At 45.1% G+C, this 11987-nt stretch overlaps 1 protein-coding gene across 1 annotated transcript in view; it reads left to right on the top strand.

The window, feature by feature from the left end:
* The first annotated feature begins 1063 nt into the window (after window positions 1-1063).
* Window positions 1064-11987, top strand: part of EVA1C (eva-1 homolog C) — a 32596-nt gene continuing 21672 nt past the window's right edge. Inside the window, exon 1 of the mRNA XM_082277623.1 lies at window positions 1064-1421. Coding sequence (XP_082133749.1) covers window positions 1295-1421 — 127 coding nt within the window. The 5' untranslated portion in view covers window positions 1064-1294. The remainder of the gene's footprint in view (window positions 1422-11987) is intronic.

Raw genomic sequence — 11987 nt, 5'->3', positions numbered from 1 at the left:
AGTTTGGTTCCATCGTCTTTCACCTACTCACTCGTGAGGATTTTCTTCCGGAGAAAGATCAGTATGAAGATGCATGGCAGGATGTAAACAGCTGGATATTTATGTTTACCCATTTTATACCCCAGCACAGCCCCAGGAAAAAAAGATGCTTTCATGCCCCATTTTCGGTGTTAGTTCTAAGCTCTCTTTCCTGGGGAGAGCTCTTATAGGAACTGGGAAATGAGTGTCCTGATATATTCCCTTGAGTCTCTCATATCGTAAAAGAAGCACCAAATTATATTTGAAGGTAGTTTAGCAGGTTGCAATGACAATTTGTTTGAACTTTTCACTGGTTCACTTTTCCATATCGCAAAAGATTTCAGGGAACAACTTGAACTCTCTCAAAGTAACTTCAAGATGTTTCCTCACTTTGCAGTGAAAACTTTAAGCTAAGCCTACACACTTCAAACTCAAGGCATGCTGAAGTAGAGTCGTAAAACTGCGGGGCTGCAGTAAGATGGTGTCACACACCATCAGAGTGAGGAAACAGAGAGAGTCCTTTTGCAACATGGAAGAGTCAGTGCTGTTTGCCCACTGAAATCCCTCATCCAGAGATCCTGCCCGGCGTAGCTCCCACCTGGGTTCCCTCAGAGACCCGTGAGCCGAGGTGTAAGGGCAGGAACGGCACAAGGGTCTGGCAGGAGGGGCGACGACGTCTGCAGTAGGGAAAGCAGGGAAGTTGGGCTGCGGGGGACAGGGAGTGATGGGGAGCACCTTGCACCTGTCTGGGGAAAAACACAAGCGGGGAAATGTGGCCACATGAGTCGCGGTGTGTGTGTTAAGTCCGTGACAGTCCTCCAACCCTTGCCAAGCAAGAATGAGGGGGGAGACGGTGAAATCGAGCCTCTTGACCAGGAGGGAGGCGCGAACTGCCCGGAGAGGGGTGGGGAGAGCCGGGGAGGGCGGGCGAGGTGCAGCCGGGTCTGAGTCAGCCCGGCCACACGATGTGCGCCGAGGGCAGTGCCCGGCACGGCGCCGCCAGGAGCCCGCGTTCCTTCCCGTCCCTTCCCCGCCGCCCCCGCGTCCCAACTGCCCGCGCCGGCTGGACCCGCTCCCGCCGCGGCCTCTGGCAGGGCTGCTCCGCCCTCGCTCTCCTTCTCCCCCTTCTCCTCCTCCTCCTTCTTCTCCCGCGCGGGGCAAGGGCAGCCCCGAGGGCGCCCGGCGGCCCGGGGGGGCCGCACCGCCAGCCGGGAGCGGCTGCACCATGTGAAGCGGCGGGGCTGCCCCCCCGCCCCGAGCCGCCCTCTCCCGCACCATGAGGGACGGGGATGCGGGGCAGCACCCACGCCGCGCACAGGTAGAGCCCGGGCGGCTCCTCCGCCTCCTGTCCTGCGTGGTCCTTGTGTGCGGAGCGGAGGTCGCGGCGCTCGCCGACTTCTCAGGTACGGGGCGGGCACCGCGTGACGGGCTCCGGGCTGCGGGGGGCTGCGGCGCTCCGAGGGGCCGGGCGGAGGCGGGCACGCCGCGGGCAGGGTCTGGCGGGGGCTGCCAGCTCCCCGCGATGCCCCGCGGGGACCCGCCACATCCAGGGCAGGGGCCGCGGGCTCCCGGCCGGAGCGCCGCACGGAGCCGCGTATTCCCCGGAGCGCTCCGTGTTCCGTATCCCCTCTGCGGGGCCGTGTCCCGGGCCTGCACCCCGGGGAGCGCAGGTCGGATGAGCCCTGAAGAAGGCAGGGAGGAGGAGAGGTTTAAGGCTTTCCAGAGGGGCCAGGTGGGAAGGGACACGAGAAGCTGAGCTGTCGCTGCGCGGTGGGAACGCTGTGCGTGGATCGGCCAGGGCCTGACCAAAAGTGCGTGGAAGTCCCTGGAAAGGTTCCCACTTTCTCCTGGAGACTTGGAGTCGGGCCCTGAGGGAGCGAACAAGTGCTGCACTTCCCTCTGCTAGGAGGGAAGCCTCGTAGCACCGGTATGAGGGGAGTCCCTTCGCAGGGAGCACAGGCACCAGAAATCACAGACGTGATCCTTGGGAGGGTGCTGCGTCAGTGCAAAGTGAAGTGACTGGAGGAACTGGGAAAACATCCTTGTTTCCATCAAGATGAGGAAGCAATCTCTGTTCTTTGTTTGTGAAAACTGCACTCTTGTACCTTTTCTACTGCTCCAGGGCATCCCACTGCTGTTAGAAAGTTATTTAGAAGAGCTGCTTCTCTCCTTCCTACGTTATCACAGCGAACACAGCATATTCCTTAAGCTTAAGGAACTGCCTCTAGGGCAGAAAGCAAACCTTACCCGTATTGAACAGAGCAGAACTTCCCAAAAGCCAGTTGAGTGCACTGCAACAAAGTTAATATATAATTAATAGCCAAAATGTGTTGTTATGCATTTTAATGTAGTTCGTGCTGATACAGTTCAAAATGCTGGTCATGGCTCTGTAGAAACTATTTTCCCAGCAACAGAAAAATACAGTTTGTAATTTTTAAAATTGCGTTTGGCTCCACAAGCCTGAAAATTTCTAAGCAAGCAGCCATGAAATTTAAAGACCAGAATTACGTACTTGGATAAGCTACATTTCTCATATTAAATTCCTTTCACATTTAAAAGGCTTTTAAATGCTTGCTGTCTCATTCTTTGGTGGTTTTTTTTTGCTTAACTGCTGGTTTGGGATGTTAGTTTTGGAATCACATGGTGGTTCTCCACAATAACATAAAACAAATGTTGAAATTTTCCCTTTCAACTAGCCACTGAGTTAAAAATTATTCCCTTATCTAGGAAAGTTCCTCTCACAAAAGTCTGTTCATTTTTCAAATGATGTTATTTAGATAAGGTTATCCAAGATTAATTTCAGAAGTACAGCTGTCTTCAGTATTCATTGTGCACTGAGCTTTCCAAATAGGTAAAATGATCAGAAAAAAAAAGCTATCTCACCCCAGAGATCAATATTAAACATGACATGCAGACATTTCAGTAAATAAGGCGTAGAAAAGAAAAGCAGATTCCAGAGTTCTTACCAGACTGGGAAGTTCCCAGGCCTGAACAAATTCTGCTCACATTTTACTTTTAACATGGAGATCTAATCCAGAATAACAGAAGAGATCAAAATGTTACTGGAACCTTTAAATAAATGTATCCAGAGCATAGGGAGAAGTTTTTACCTGCTTCAAAAGCAGGTACTGCTTCAAAAGCTGCCAGAGGTGAGACGACACCCTGCAGTGCCATCCCCAGGCTGTTTAATACTGTTGAAGAACTACAAGCTCCGTAACAGCAGCTTTGAGATGAGTTTGTGCAGTTGCTCATTTCCCTTATTTGCTCCCTCCCTCGGCAGGAACAGCAACTCGATTTTCCTAAACTCTGCTGAATATTTGTGGCCACAAACCTGTCCCATTTAAAGGGGCAGTGCCCTGCAGCTGCCAAGTGCAATCAGGCCTCTACCCCTACAGCCCAAACTCTCTTCCTCTCTCCTCCTCTACCCACCATTCTGACAGCTTTCCAGAGTTCCTTCCTAGACTGCTGCCACGTTCCAACACCTGCCCATGTAATCTCTGTTGTTCCCTTAATGCAAGTGTTAAATCGTGCCAGCAGTTCCACCCTGCTCAGAGCCCATTTGTTCATCACCAGACCTTGCTGTTGGCTTGTAACAACCCAAAGATGCACCCTCGTGGGATCTGTTTGATGTTTTGGAAAGGGGAGCCGGGAGCAGTGTATAGTGAAGGGTTATTATTACTTTATTTATAAGTTTGACTTGTATTTGTGGTCTGTATCCTTTCTACTGTCGAGAGCTGCAGGTTCTTGCTCTCATCTGTCCAGCTTTTAACTGTGAGAAAAAAATTTCTTGCTCTATTTTTTTTTTTTTTAGAGAGGCATTTCTTCACTGTGCAATAACAATTTGTGGATTGGTATTTGCTAGGGAAGAAAAATGTTCTGAAATAAAGACACCACCAGCAGTTCAAAATTCAGCTCTGTGAGAACAACTCAATCATGTCTCTTATTGGAAGTAATGTTGATACGATAAAAATCTGCATAATCTATGTTTTTCTAGAAGTTTGGAGAAACAAACAAGAAATTCAAAGGTTGGACTTGATGATCTTGCAGGTCTTTTCCAATCTTAATGATTCTATGAATCTATTAGTTTCATTGGTTACTGAAAGTGGAGGTGTGCTCTGAGGTCTGCAGTCCTCTGTGTAATTAATTTTTCAAAGTGGAATCCAAGTATTCTTGCCCAAATTTAAACTGAAAGCTGAAAGTTTTGGAAGAAGAGAGATTTAATCCACAGTCCTTTCCTTAGATCTTCATGAATATAAGAGTGATCCTACAACTAGAGAATTTTCTTCCCCTCATGCCCATTCTTCAAAAGACACCTTTTAACTAAAATATATCTTTATCTTCTCAGTGATCACTTGCAGCTTTCACGTTTTGGATCAGGTCCCGTTCCAGGGGGCTGCTGTGAATTTTGCTAGTTCTCCAGTCTCTGGGAACTAAAAACCTGAATACTCTGGGCTCCCAGGAGACTGTCAGAAGGGCTGTTTTTCAGGACATCAGGGCTTCATGACAGCCATTTCCTCACAACTCCTCTATGTTCAAGGACTGGTTCTCAAAACAGGTGAAATAAGAGCTGGCAAAATCAGCAAACTTCTTTACAGTATTTCACACTGTAGGTGTTCTGGTGCCATAGAAAGCCCAGCTGCTGAGGGAGAGCTGGCTTGGCTGGGGATGGTGGCATTTTGAGGGTACCTTCCCCACAGCAGGGATCACTGCTCCTCATCTCCTCTCATCCTCTTGCTCTCCATGCTGGCGGAGGGAAAAGGCCTCAGCTCTCCATCCTATCCCCATGGCTCCTCCCACCTCTTCCCTGTCTGTTGACAAAGTGAACTGACCCCTTATCCATCTGGGAACAAACTCCTTCTCTCTGGCAACACTGAGGAACACTCATTCACCCTTTTTTTATGCTTCCTTCTTTTTCTGTTCTCCTTGCTGCTCTGAGCTCAGGCTTGACCGCACATCCTTGGCTCACCCACCAGTCAGTCTTCCTTTCTTTACCTGAGTCCCAGCCAGGTTTTCTGGGCAGCTTCCAAGAAATGTGGCTATAACTGAAGATTAAAAATGAAGTAATTGTGGTTGCATAACTGGGGTGAGGAATGACTTTCTGGATGTGAACAGAAAGCAGCCGCTGCTTAGGGAGAACCTTTTAATCTCTGTTCTCTGGTGTCAACTTTTCTGTCTTTTCTTCCAAAACAGTTCAGACAGAACTGTGCATCACCTTAACTCCATAGACTTGGTCTCCTGACCCAACCATAGAAACAAGTGGATCTAATGAAAAAGCAAACCAGTTCACCCAAGAAATATAATCTGCTCCTGTGACCTTTCTGCATTAAAAGTTTCCATTAAGTTCTGTGGCATTCACCCATCCCAGATTCCCCCAGGTAAACGGAAAGCAAACAAACGCTTTGAGCAAATGCTTTGTTTGTAGTAACGTGGCAGGATCAATCACTACCAACCACAATGATGCAGAGGTTTTTTTGTTGGCCTTGTGTTGGCGAGATAAAAGCCTATATAAATTTCCTTGAGTCAGTTCTTTTGACTCACTGTGGCAATTGCAGCGTGTCCTTCAACCAGGATATTTAAAGAAGTGCTAGCAGGAGTGATGCAATAATGCATCTTCTCTATACTGCCTTGTAAAAGTCAAGTGAAAGTGTTCATTGCTTTATTTAAAGAAAAACATTTAATTTTAGAAATATGTTTCATTTCAGTAATATGCGAGTTAAGCCTCAAAGTCAGGTTTAAAGTTTCTCCAAGTGAAGAGGGCTCTGGTCTGGGATTTGTTCTGTGGAACAAAGAGGCGTGTGTCAGAACTGAGATTTTAGCTTAGATCATGGTGCTGAGACCCAAGGTTTTGTTTCAGGCCTGTCCCTGCAGCTCTTTTTGCCTTTCTGAGGAAGTTTGACTTATGAAACCACATTTTAGATGTGCTAATATTTTTTTGTTAAATCCTCTGATGAGATTTAGTTATCCTTGTTAGAGAAGTAAAAGCTTTGCTCCTGTCAAGTTCTTACAGATTTTGTGAGACCTTTACAGTTACAGTAAGCTAGGTCTTCATATCCCCAAGAAGGGATGCTGCCCCCAAAGCTCTCCCGAAATGAGTTAAGGGGTAGCATGACGCTCTTGCCCCTATAGATGTTGGGGAATTCAGACACGAGACACAAAACTTGAGTCCCTGAGCTCCACCACTCAAGAGACCACCATGTTTGAGTCTGTCAGATTCTCATAGCTTTGGGGCAGGAAGTTTGGGGCAGAACTCTCTCTGTTCGCTCTGGGCAGAGTGCTGGCACCTGACACACCATATGCTATTTTTATTCAAAATAAATAGCAGGGATTAGCTCTCCCCTGCCTTCCTGTTCCATCTGCTGCTGCTATCCTTCCCAGTAAGGCAGAGCTTCCAGTCTCAACTTTATTAGAGAAAGGGGTTACAGACTTGTTCCAAATAAATACTCAGCTTTTGTTGGAAGTGTCCCCAGACAGAGAAGGCACTGTCTGATCAGTCACCACTTACCAGAATTCTGTCATCTGCCAGCCATAATCTACAACTAAAATTGAAATATTTTGATATATTACCCAACACAGAGAAAATAGTGTCTTAAGGGAGCCGAAGAGCAGAAGGAGGCATGGTTGTGCCTTATTTGTCCAACATTGGTGAGTCATTTAATCTGAATTTCTAGGCATTTTAAGAGTTTTGCTTCAAAGGTCTATTGTGTGGCTTCTGGCAACAAATTAAATACCAGTGAGGTTTGGCTCTTAATTTAGAATTAATTTTAAAACATCACTCACTATATAAGACCTAATTGAAAGCCTATGGTCACTGGAAGGATTCCCAAGGATTTCACTGGGCTTTGGATGAGGGTCTCAACCCACAAATATCTGTTCATTTTTCTTCATTGTATTTAATCTTGGATGGGAAGACAAGAATTATTCTTTCAGAATAATTTTGCAGTTTTTTGACTTTTCATTTCTTCAGGCTAGAACTGAGTTGAAGACAAAGAAATGTTGTTGTAAAGAAAATCATCAAGCGCTGAGAGTGAAGTGGGGAGTGTATTTGTGCTTTTCTAGCTTGGACTTACTGTACTATAAACCATCATAGCACTGCAGATGTGAGCTGCCAGATTTCTGATTTTTACTGATTTTTTCAGATTTTCTCAGATTTTCTGATTTTTACTGATTTTTTCAGATTTTCTCAGATTTTCTGATTGTTTTCTGAATGTCAAATATAAGTGGGCTTACAAAAAAAAAAAAAAAAAAAAAGCAGAGTTTGAGTCAAAGTTCTGTTTGCAAAACAAAACCTGTGTTTTGTTTTCTGAGTTGGCAATGAACAGCCCCCTGGCTCTCTTGGGGAACACGAACATGGAGGTTCATGTTCATAAATTTGAGTTTTCAGGGAAATATTTTCCTCTAGTCACCAGGGTTCTCCTACTTGCAGTCTTTGGGAACATTACAAGTGTTTTGTCTTAGGGCATAAAGAGTCTCTCATTCGGTCTCCAGAAACAGTTGCTGCCCACAGAGCCTTTCTCTTGTTACTTCTTGTTAATGGCACTAGAAGAGGCTACTCTGTCTCCAGTTAAACGGGGGATTTTTGGCAAGGGCAGAAAAGAGCCTTAAAGTCACCCGTAACCCATGCCTCTTGTCAGCTTCTTTAGATGGGATGGAGAAAATCTTCCTTTTCTACTGCAGTAGTTCCATATTAGGTCCTGGGACACATGTTTGCCCTTCTAACTTCATGGAACAGCTGAGAGAAGCATAACTGACTGTAGGGTGGTGTTTACTGCAGACCCAAGATTTCAGGGATCAAGAACAACTTGCCTCTTCCTGACACAAGAAGGAAATAAAAACAGAAAGCGAGTGAGCAAACAGTAGTGCATAGGGATCTCTCCAGTTTCCTCAGAAAGCCATTGGGATACAATAAACCGGGCATCACTCCTAGGAGACAACACAAGGGAGTGTGGAAGCATAGATCTGAAGGACAGAGAACGCCCGTGGGAGGATGTGAGGAACAGAGAACAGGCATGTAGGTGTGTGAGTGCAGGATTCATGGGCTTTCCCACTCTGCAAAAATGTAACTCACTTAACTGCAAGTCTGAGCGGAGTAGCACAGGGAGGAAGAGGTTGTGTCCTTCCTGGAGAAACTGTAACCAAAAAGTTACAGGCCTGTTCTTTTATTCATTGGCTTTGTTTTTCTAGGAAGAGTTCACGACTTGGCTTCCTGTGTGTGCTGCTGCTCTCTGAAGAAACCCTGCTTAAACTGGGCGTGAATGAGGTTTTGCGTTGAATTATCTGCTGGTTACCTGGCCTTCTCTCTGGCTTAGGTGGAACCAAACTCTTCCTTAATTTGACCCTCAGATTTAAGACACAGCGATAATTAGATTCAGTAAGACAGTTATGATTCATGTTATGATCCATGAGGGGAAAAAAATGAAGACAACCTCCTCAGGAAAGCATACATGTGGATAAAGCAGTTCATGAAAAACCTGACTGATGTCTCAATCACTGCTTTGATTGCCATACTATCCCAAAAGCATCCTCACTACTAACTGAAGCATTTTCTTTCAGACTTAATCCTTTGTCTCTCAGTAAGGCCAGCGGTAACAAATTGCTGCACTGGCATCAGGCTGATGGCTCTCCAGGATAACCATCCTGTCTCTCCAGCTGCCAATTCACTTGCAGCATTAGTCATTGAGACTGAGTTGAAAGTGGCAGCTCAGGCTTCAATTTCCATGAAACTTGTAGGAACTTTATTTCTTCGAGCCCCACACCCTTCAGGTTTGAAACTGGCCATTAAACTTAAAAGGTGTTGAATTGAATAAGGGAATGCAGATGGACAGAGGTCAGGATCTCATAAGCTTCATCTCCTTTAGAAATGGGCAACTGACAACTCTCAAGGACTGAAAAAGAAGAAGAAAAGCAACAGCTTTGGGTGCTCTGAAACCAAAGAAGGCATTTGGAAATGGAATGGGGTTTTGTGGTCACTATCTTATTAGAGAAACTAGATGATCCTTAGTTTTTCCAAGTAAACAGCTATCCTTGCATAAAAAAGACTTAGATTATACAAAAAAATAGAGTGATTATATGAAAAACATTTTCCTTGCACAGAAAACCAACCTTTTATGCTATCTCTGCAGTACAAGTGAAAGGTTGAAGTCGGTAGGATGGTAGTCACTAGCAAAGAGAGCAAGGGTTGAGAGGAACAGTGGAAAACAGCACGCTGAAAAAAACAAGCCATGGAGGGAAATTAAATCAGATTGGTGACTATGCAAGAAAGCATATATTAAGAAGTTACAGATTTTAATGTGCATCTGCTGGGTAAAACTGTTGTGCTAATTTCTGAACAGCAAAAAGAATAAACAATGATTCTGCCTAAGTGTATTTCTTACTGATCAAAGACATGGAGTGTGGCTAGAATGAGTCAAACAGGATGTTTACAAGGCACTTAGATAAAAAAGAATAAAATGATGAAGCAAGTAACATAGTGTCATGAATTTTAGAAACAGTGTCTTTCCTGGGTAACATTTTGCCCTCCGCAATTACTAGTCCTAAAAACCAGCTGCCACAGACAGAATTTGCAGACAGCCAAGGTGAAGAGGCAGATCCTAGTCCCTGTGGACAGAGTAACTCTGGCACAGCATGATCTGTGGCATAGCTGCCTCTGGAGACCACCAGAGGGTATGGCAGATGGGATGGGGATCGAAACTCAGGAGTTAATTTCTCAATGCTTCCTTCACAAAACAACAGAGAAAATATTGCTGGAGAAGTACTGCAGCTGGATCCCCAACACCAATCAATATCAGAGTTGTGCTTCTAATGGTGTTTGTAGTAGAGTTTATTAACAATTCTGTTATCACTGCATGAAATCTCTTCCTTCAAACTCACCAATCTGGCTTGTGTATTTTTAATGAGTGCTGGCACAATTCTTCACATCACTGTGGGAGCTGATGGAGATTTACCAGATGGACTAGCCTTTTGGGACTCCCACAACAATACGCATGCTATTTGGATTTATTTTGATCTAAAATAGATTGGTATGTCTTTAAAGTGATCCAGCAAATTTCTATGCTAATTAAACCAAATTGAACAATGCACAGGAACTGATGTTACTAAATCTGTGTATGAAGGCCCAATTCTGAGGACCCTCATAGCTTGTGGACTACGCAGCCTCAGCCTCTAAAAATATTGCATTGCAAAGCTGCTCTCTTACCCAAAAGACATTACCTGAGTCAATGCTGAGATTGCTTTTAGTGTGTGCTGGGCATTGGGCTCACAGCCTGAAATGCTCTTCTCCTTGATCCTTCCATCTGGGGACCTCGTGCCAGGGCAGACAAGATGAACTGAACACATACAGAACTTTCCCAGTTCCCAGATTTTCAGAGGTTTTGAGTGAAAAAAAAAATCTTTCTGGATTTCTGTACCTTCAGGTCCACTGCTACCCTTATTGCTGCTATTCAAAGTGATTATGCCAGGAGCAAGTGGTTACATATGAGATGCTATAACCTCTTAAAGAGTTATTTTTCACACAAGAAGTATCTGTTTATTCTCCTATGCCAGTTATTTTTGTCAGTAATTTTTTTTATCGTTTATCAGTCCTCCTTTTCAGTAAAAACTAAGGCTCAAAGCTTTGTTCAGCTGCTCAGCCTCAGTGTTTTGTGTGGTTCTCTGGTGCTATGGTTTTTTTAGCTGAAGTTCTTTGTCAACAGAGTGGATGCTGTGACTAATTTGGCTAATTCTGGAAGAAAGGATTATGCTTGGATTCTGCACTGGTGTTTTGAGTCTCAGTAAAAGATTACAATGAGTGAGTAGTCTGGGTTAGGCAGACAGTTGGGTGGGATGATACCTTCTGGCCTCCAAATCAATGGGATCTTTTTGTTCCTGTGTGCTTTAGGCTTAACTTCTGAGCCAGTCTCTAACGTCTCCTACATGATTCTATATGCAGAGCACCCCATACATTGCTTATGAATGTGTGCCCTAGATAAATGGGAAAGTGCCTAGTGGGGCTTTCACACAGAGGTATAGAGATGTTGTTGAGACACGGCAGTATTGCCAAGGTTTTCCAATTTAGACAATTCTCATGGTAGTTAACTTTTTTGGTATAGTTTCATATTGTTTTAAAGAGTGATATTTATTATTTCTGGAAAAAGAGGAACATTATAGTCCTCCTCATTGCAGAATGACACTTGGAAAAGTGACTGCTGCAGCTGGACACCATCTCCCCTTCCATTACCCAACCCAGAACACAATGAAAGAAAAACAACATTAGGTTTAAAACATTAAGTCATTGAAGGTTTTTATAGGGTCTGGTTATGATTCTCTTTGCTCAGGTAAGAAACCCCGCTAACTCACAAGTCTTCTGATTGCCCAGCCCAAGTGCACACAGAACTGTGACCTCACTCCATCCATGCTGGCTGTGCTCCAGCCATCCCTCTGCCCTGCTCTTCAGGGAAAGGGAATCGCCTTGGTCATCAAGGAGCTAGCGAGGACTTCCCTGACAGGCAGGGGACCAGGACTTGGAGGTCTGCCGTAGTCCAGGAACAGCCTCCAGCTCCCATATTTAGACACTAAAAAAATGTTTTCCCCAAATTCACAACTAACAGATATTGATGAAGTAAACACAAAAGGAAAAGACAGGAAGCTGCCCCAGGAAGAGTCCAACCCTCACGATGCCCTCACTCCTGATCACTATGGCTGTCATTACTTGTAGAGATCACACTGGATTTTCCCCAAACTTTACACTGTTGTTTGGCTGAACTTGCTCCATCTGGGAAAATGTGTTTCTGGACAGAAGTCAGTACACAACAGAGAGATACTCATGGTCTCAAGAAGGTGAAGCTTCTACCAGGGTGACTACAAGGCCATACTACTCAGGAAAGGAGGAGAAGCAGCAGCTGCTGAGAAAACTGCTGAGTGCAGGGCAGGCAGTGCCCCATTATGAGGAGCGGGCCAGCATGAGGACAGGAAAGAACCTGGAGTTCTTCAGAGAA

The sequence above is a fragment of the Coloeus monedula genome (genome assembly GCF_965178545.1).
Source record: "Coloeus monedula genome assembly, chromosome: 3".
NCBI classification, from domain to species: Eukaryota; Metazoa; Chordata; class Aves; order Passeriformes; family Corvidae; genus Coloeus; species Coloeus monedula.
This window is presented reverse-complemented; position numbering and strand designations above follow the sequence as displayed.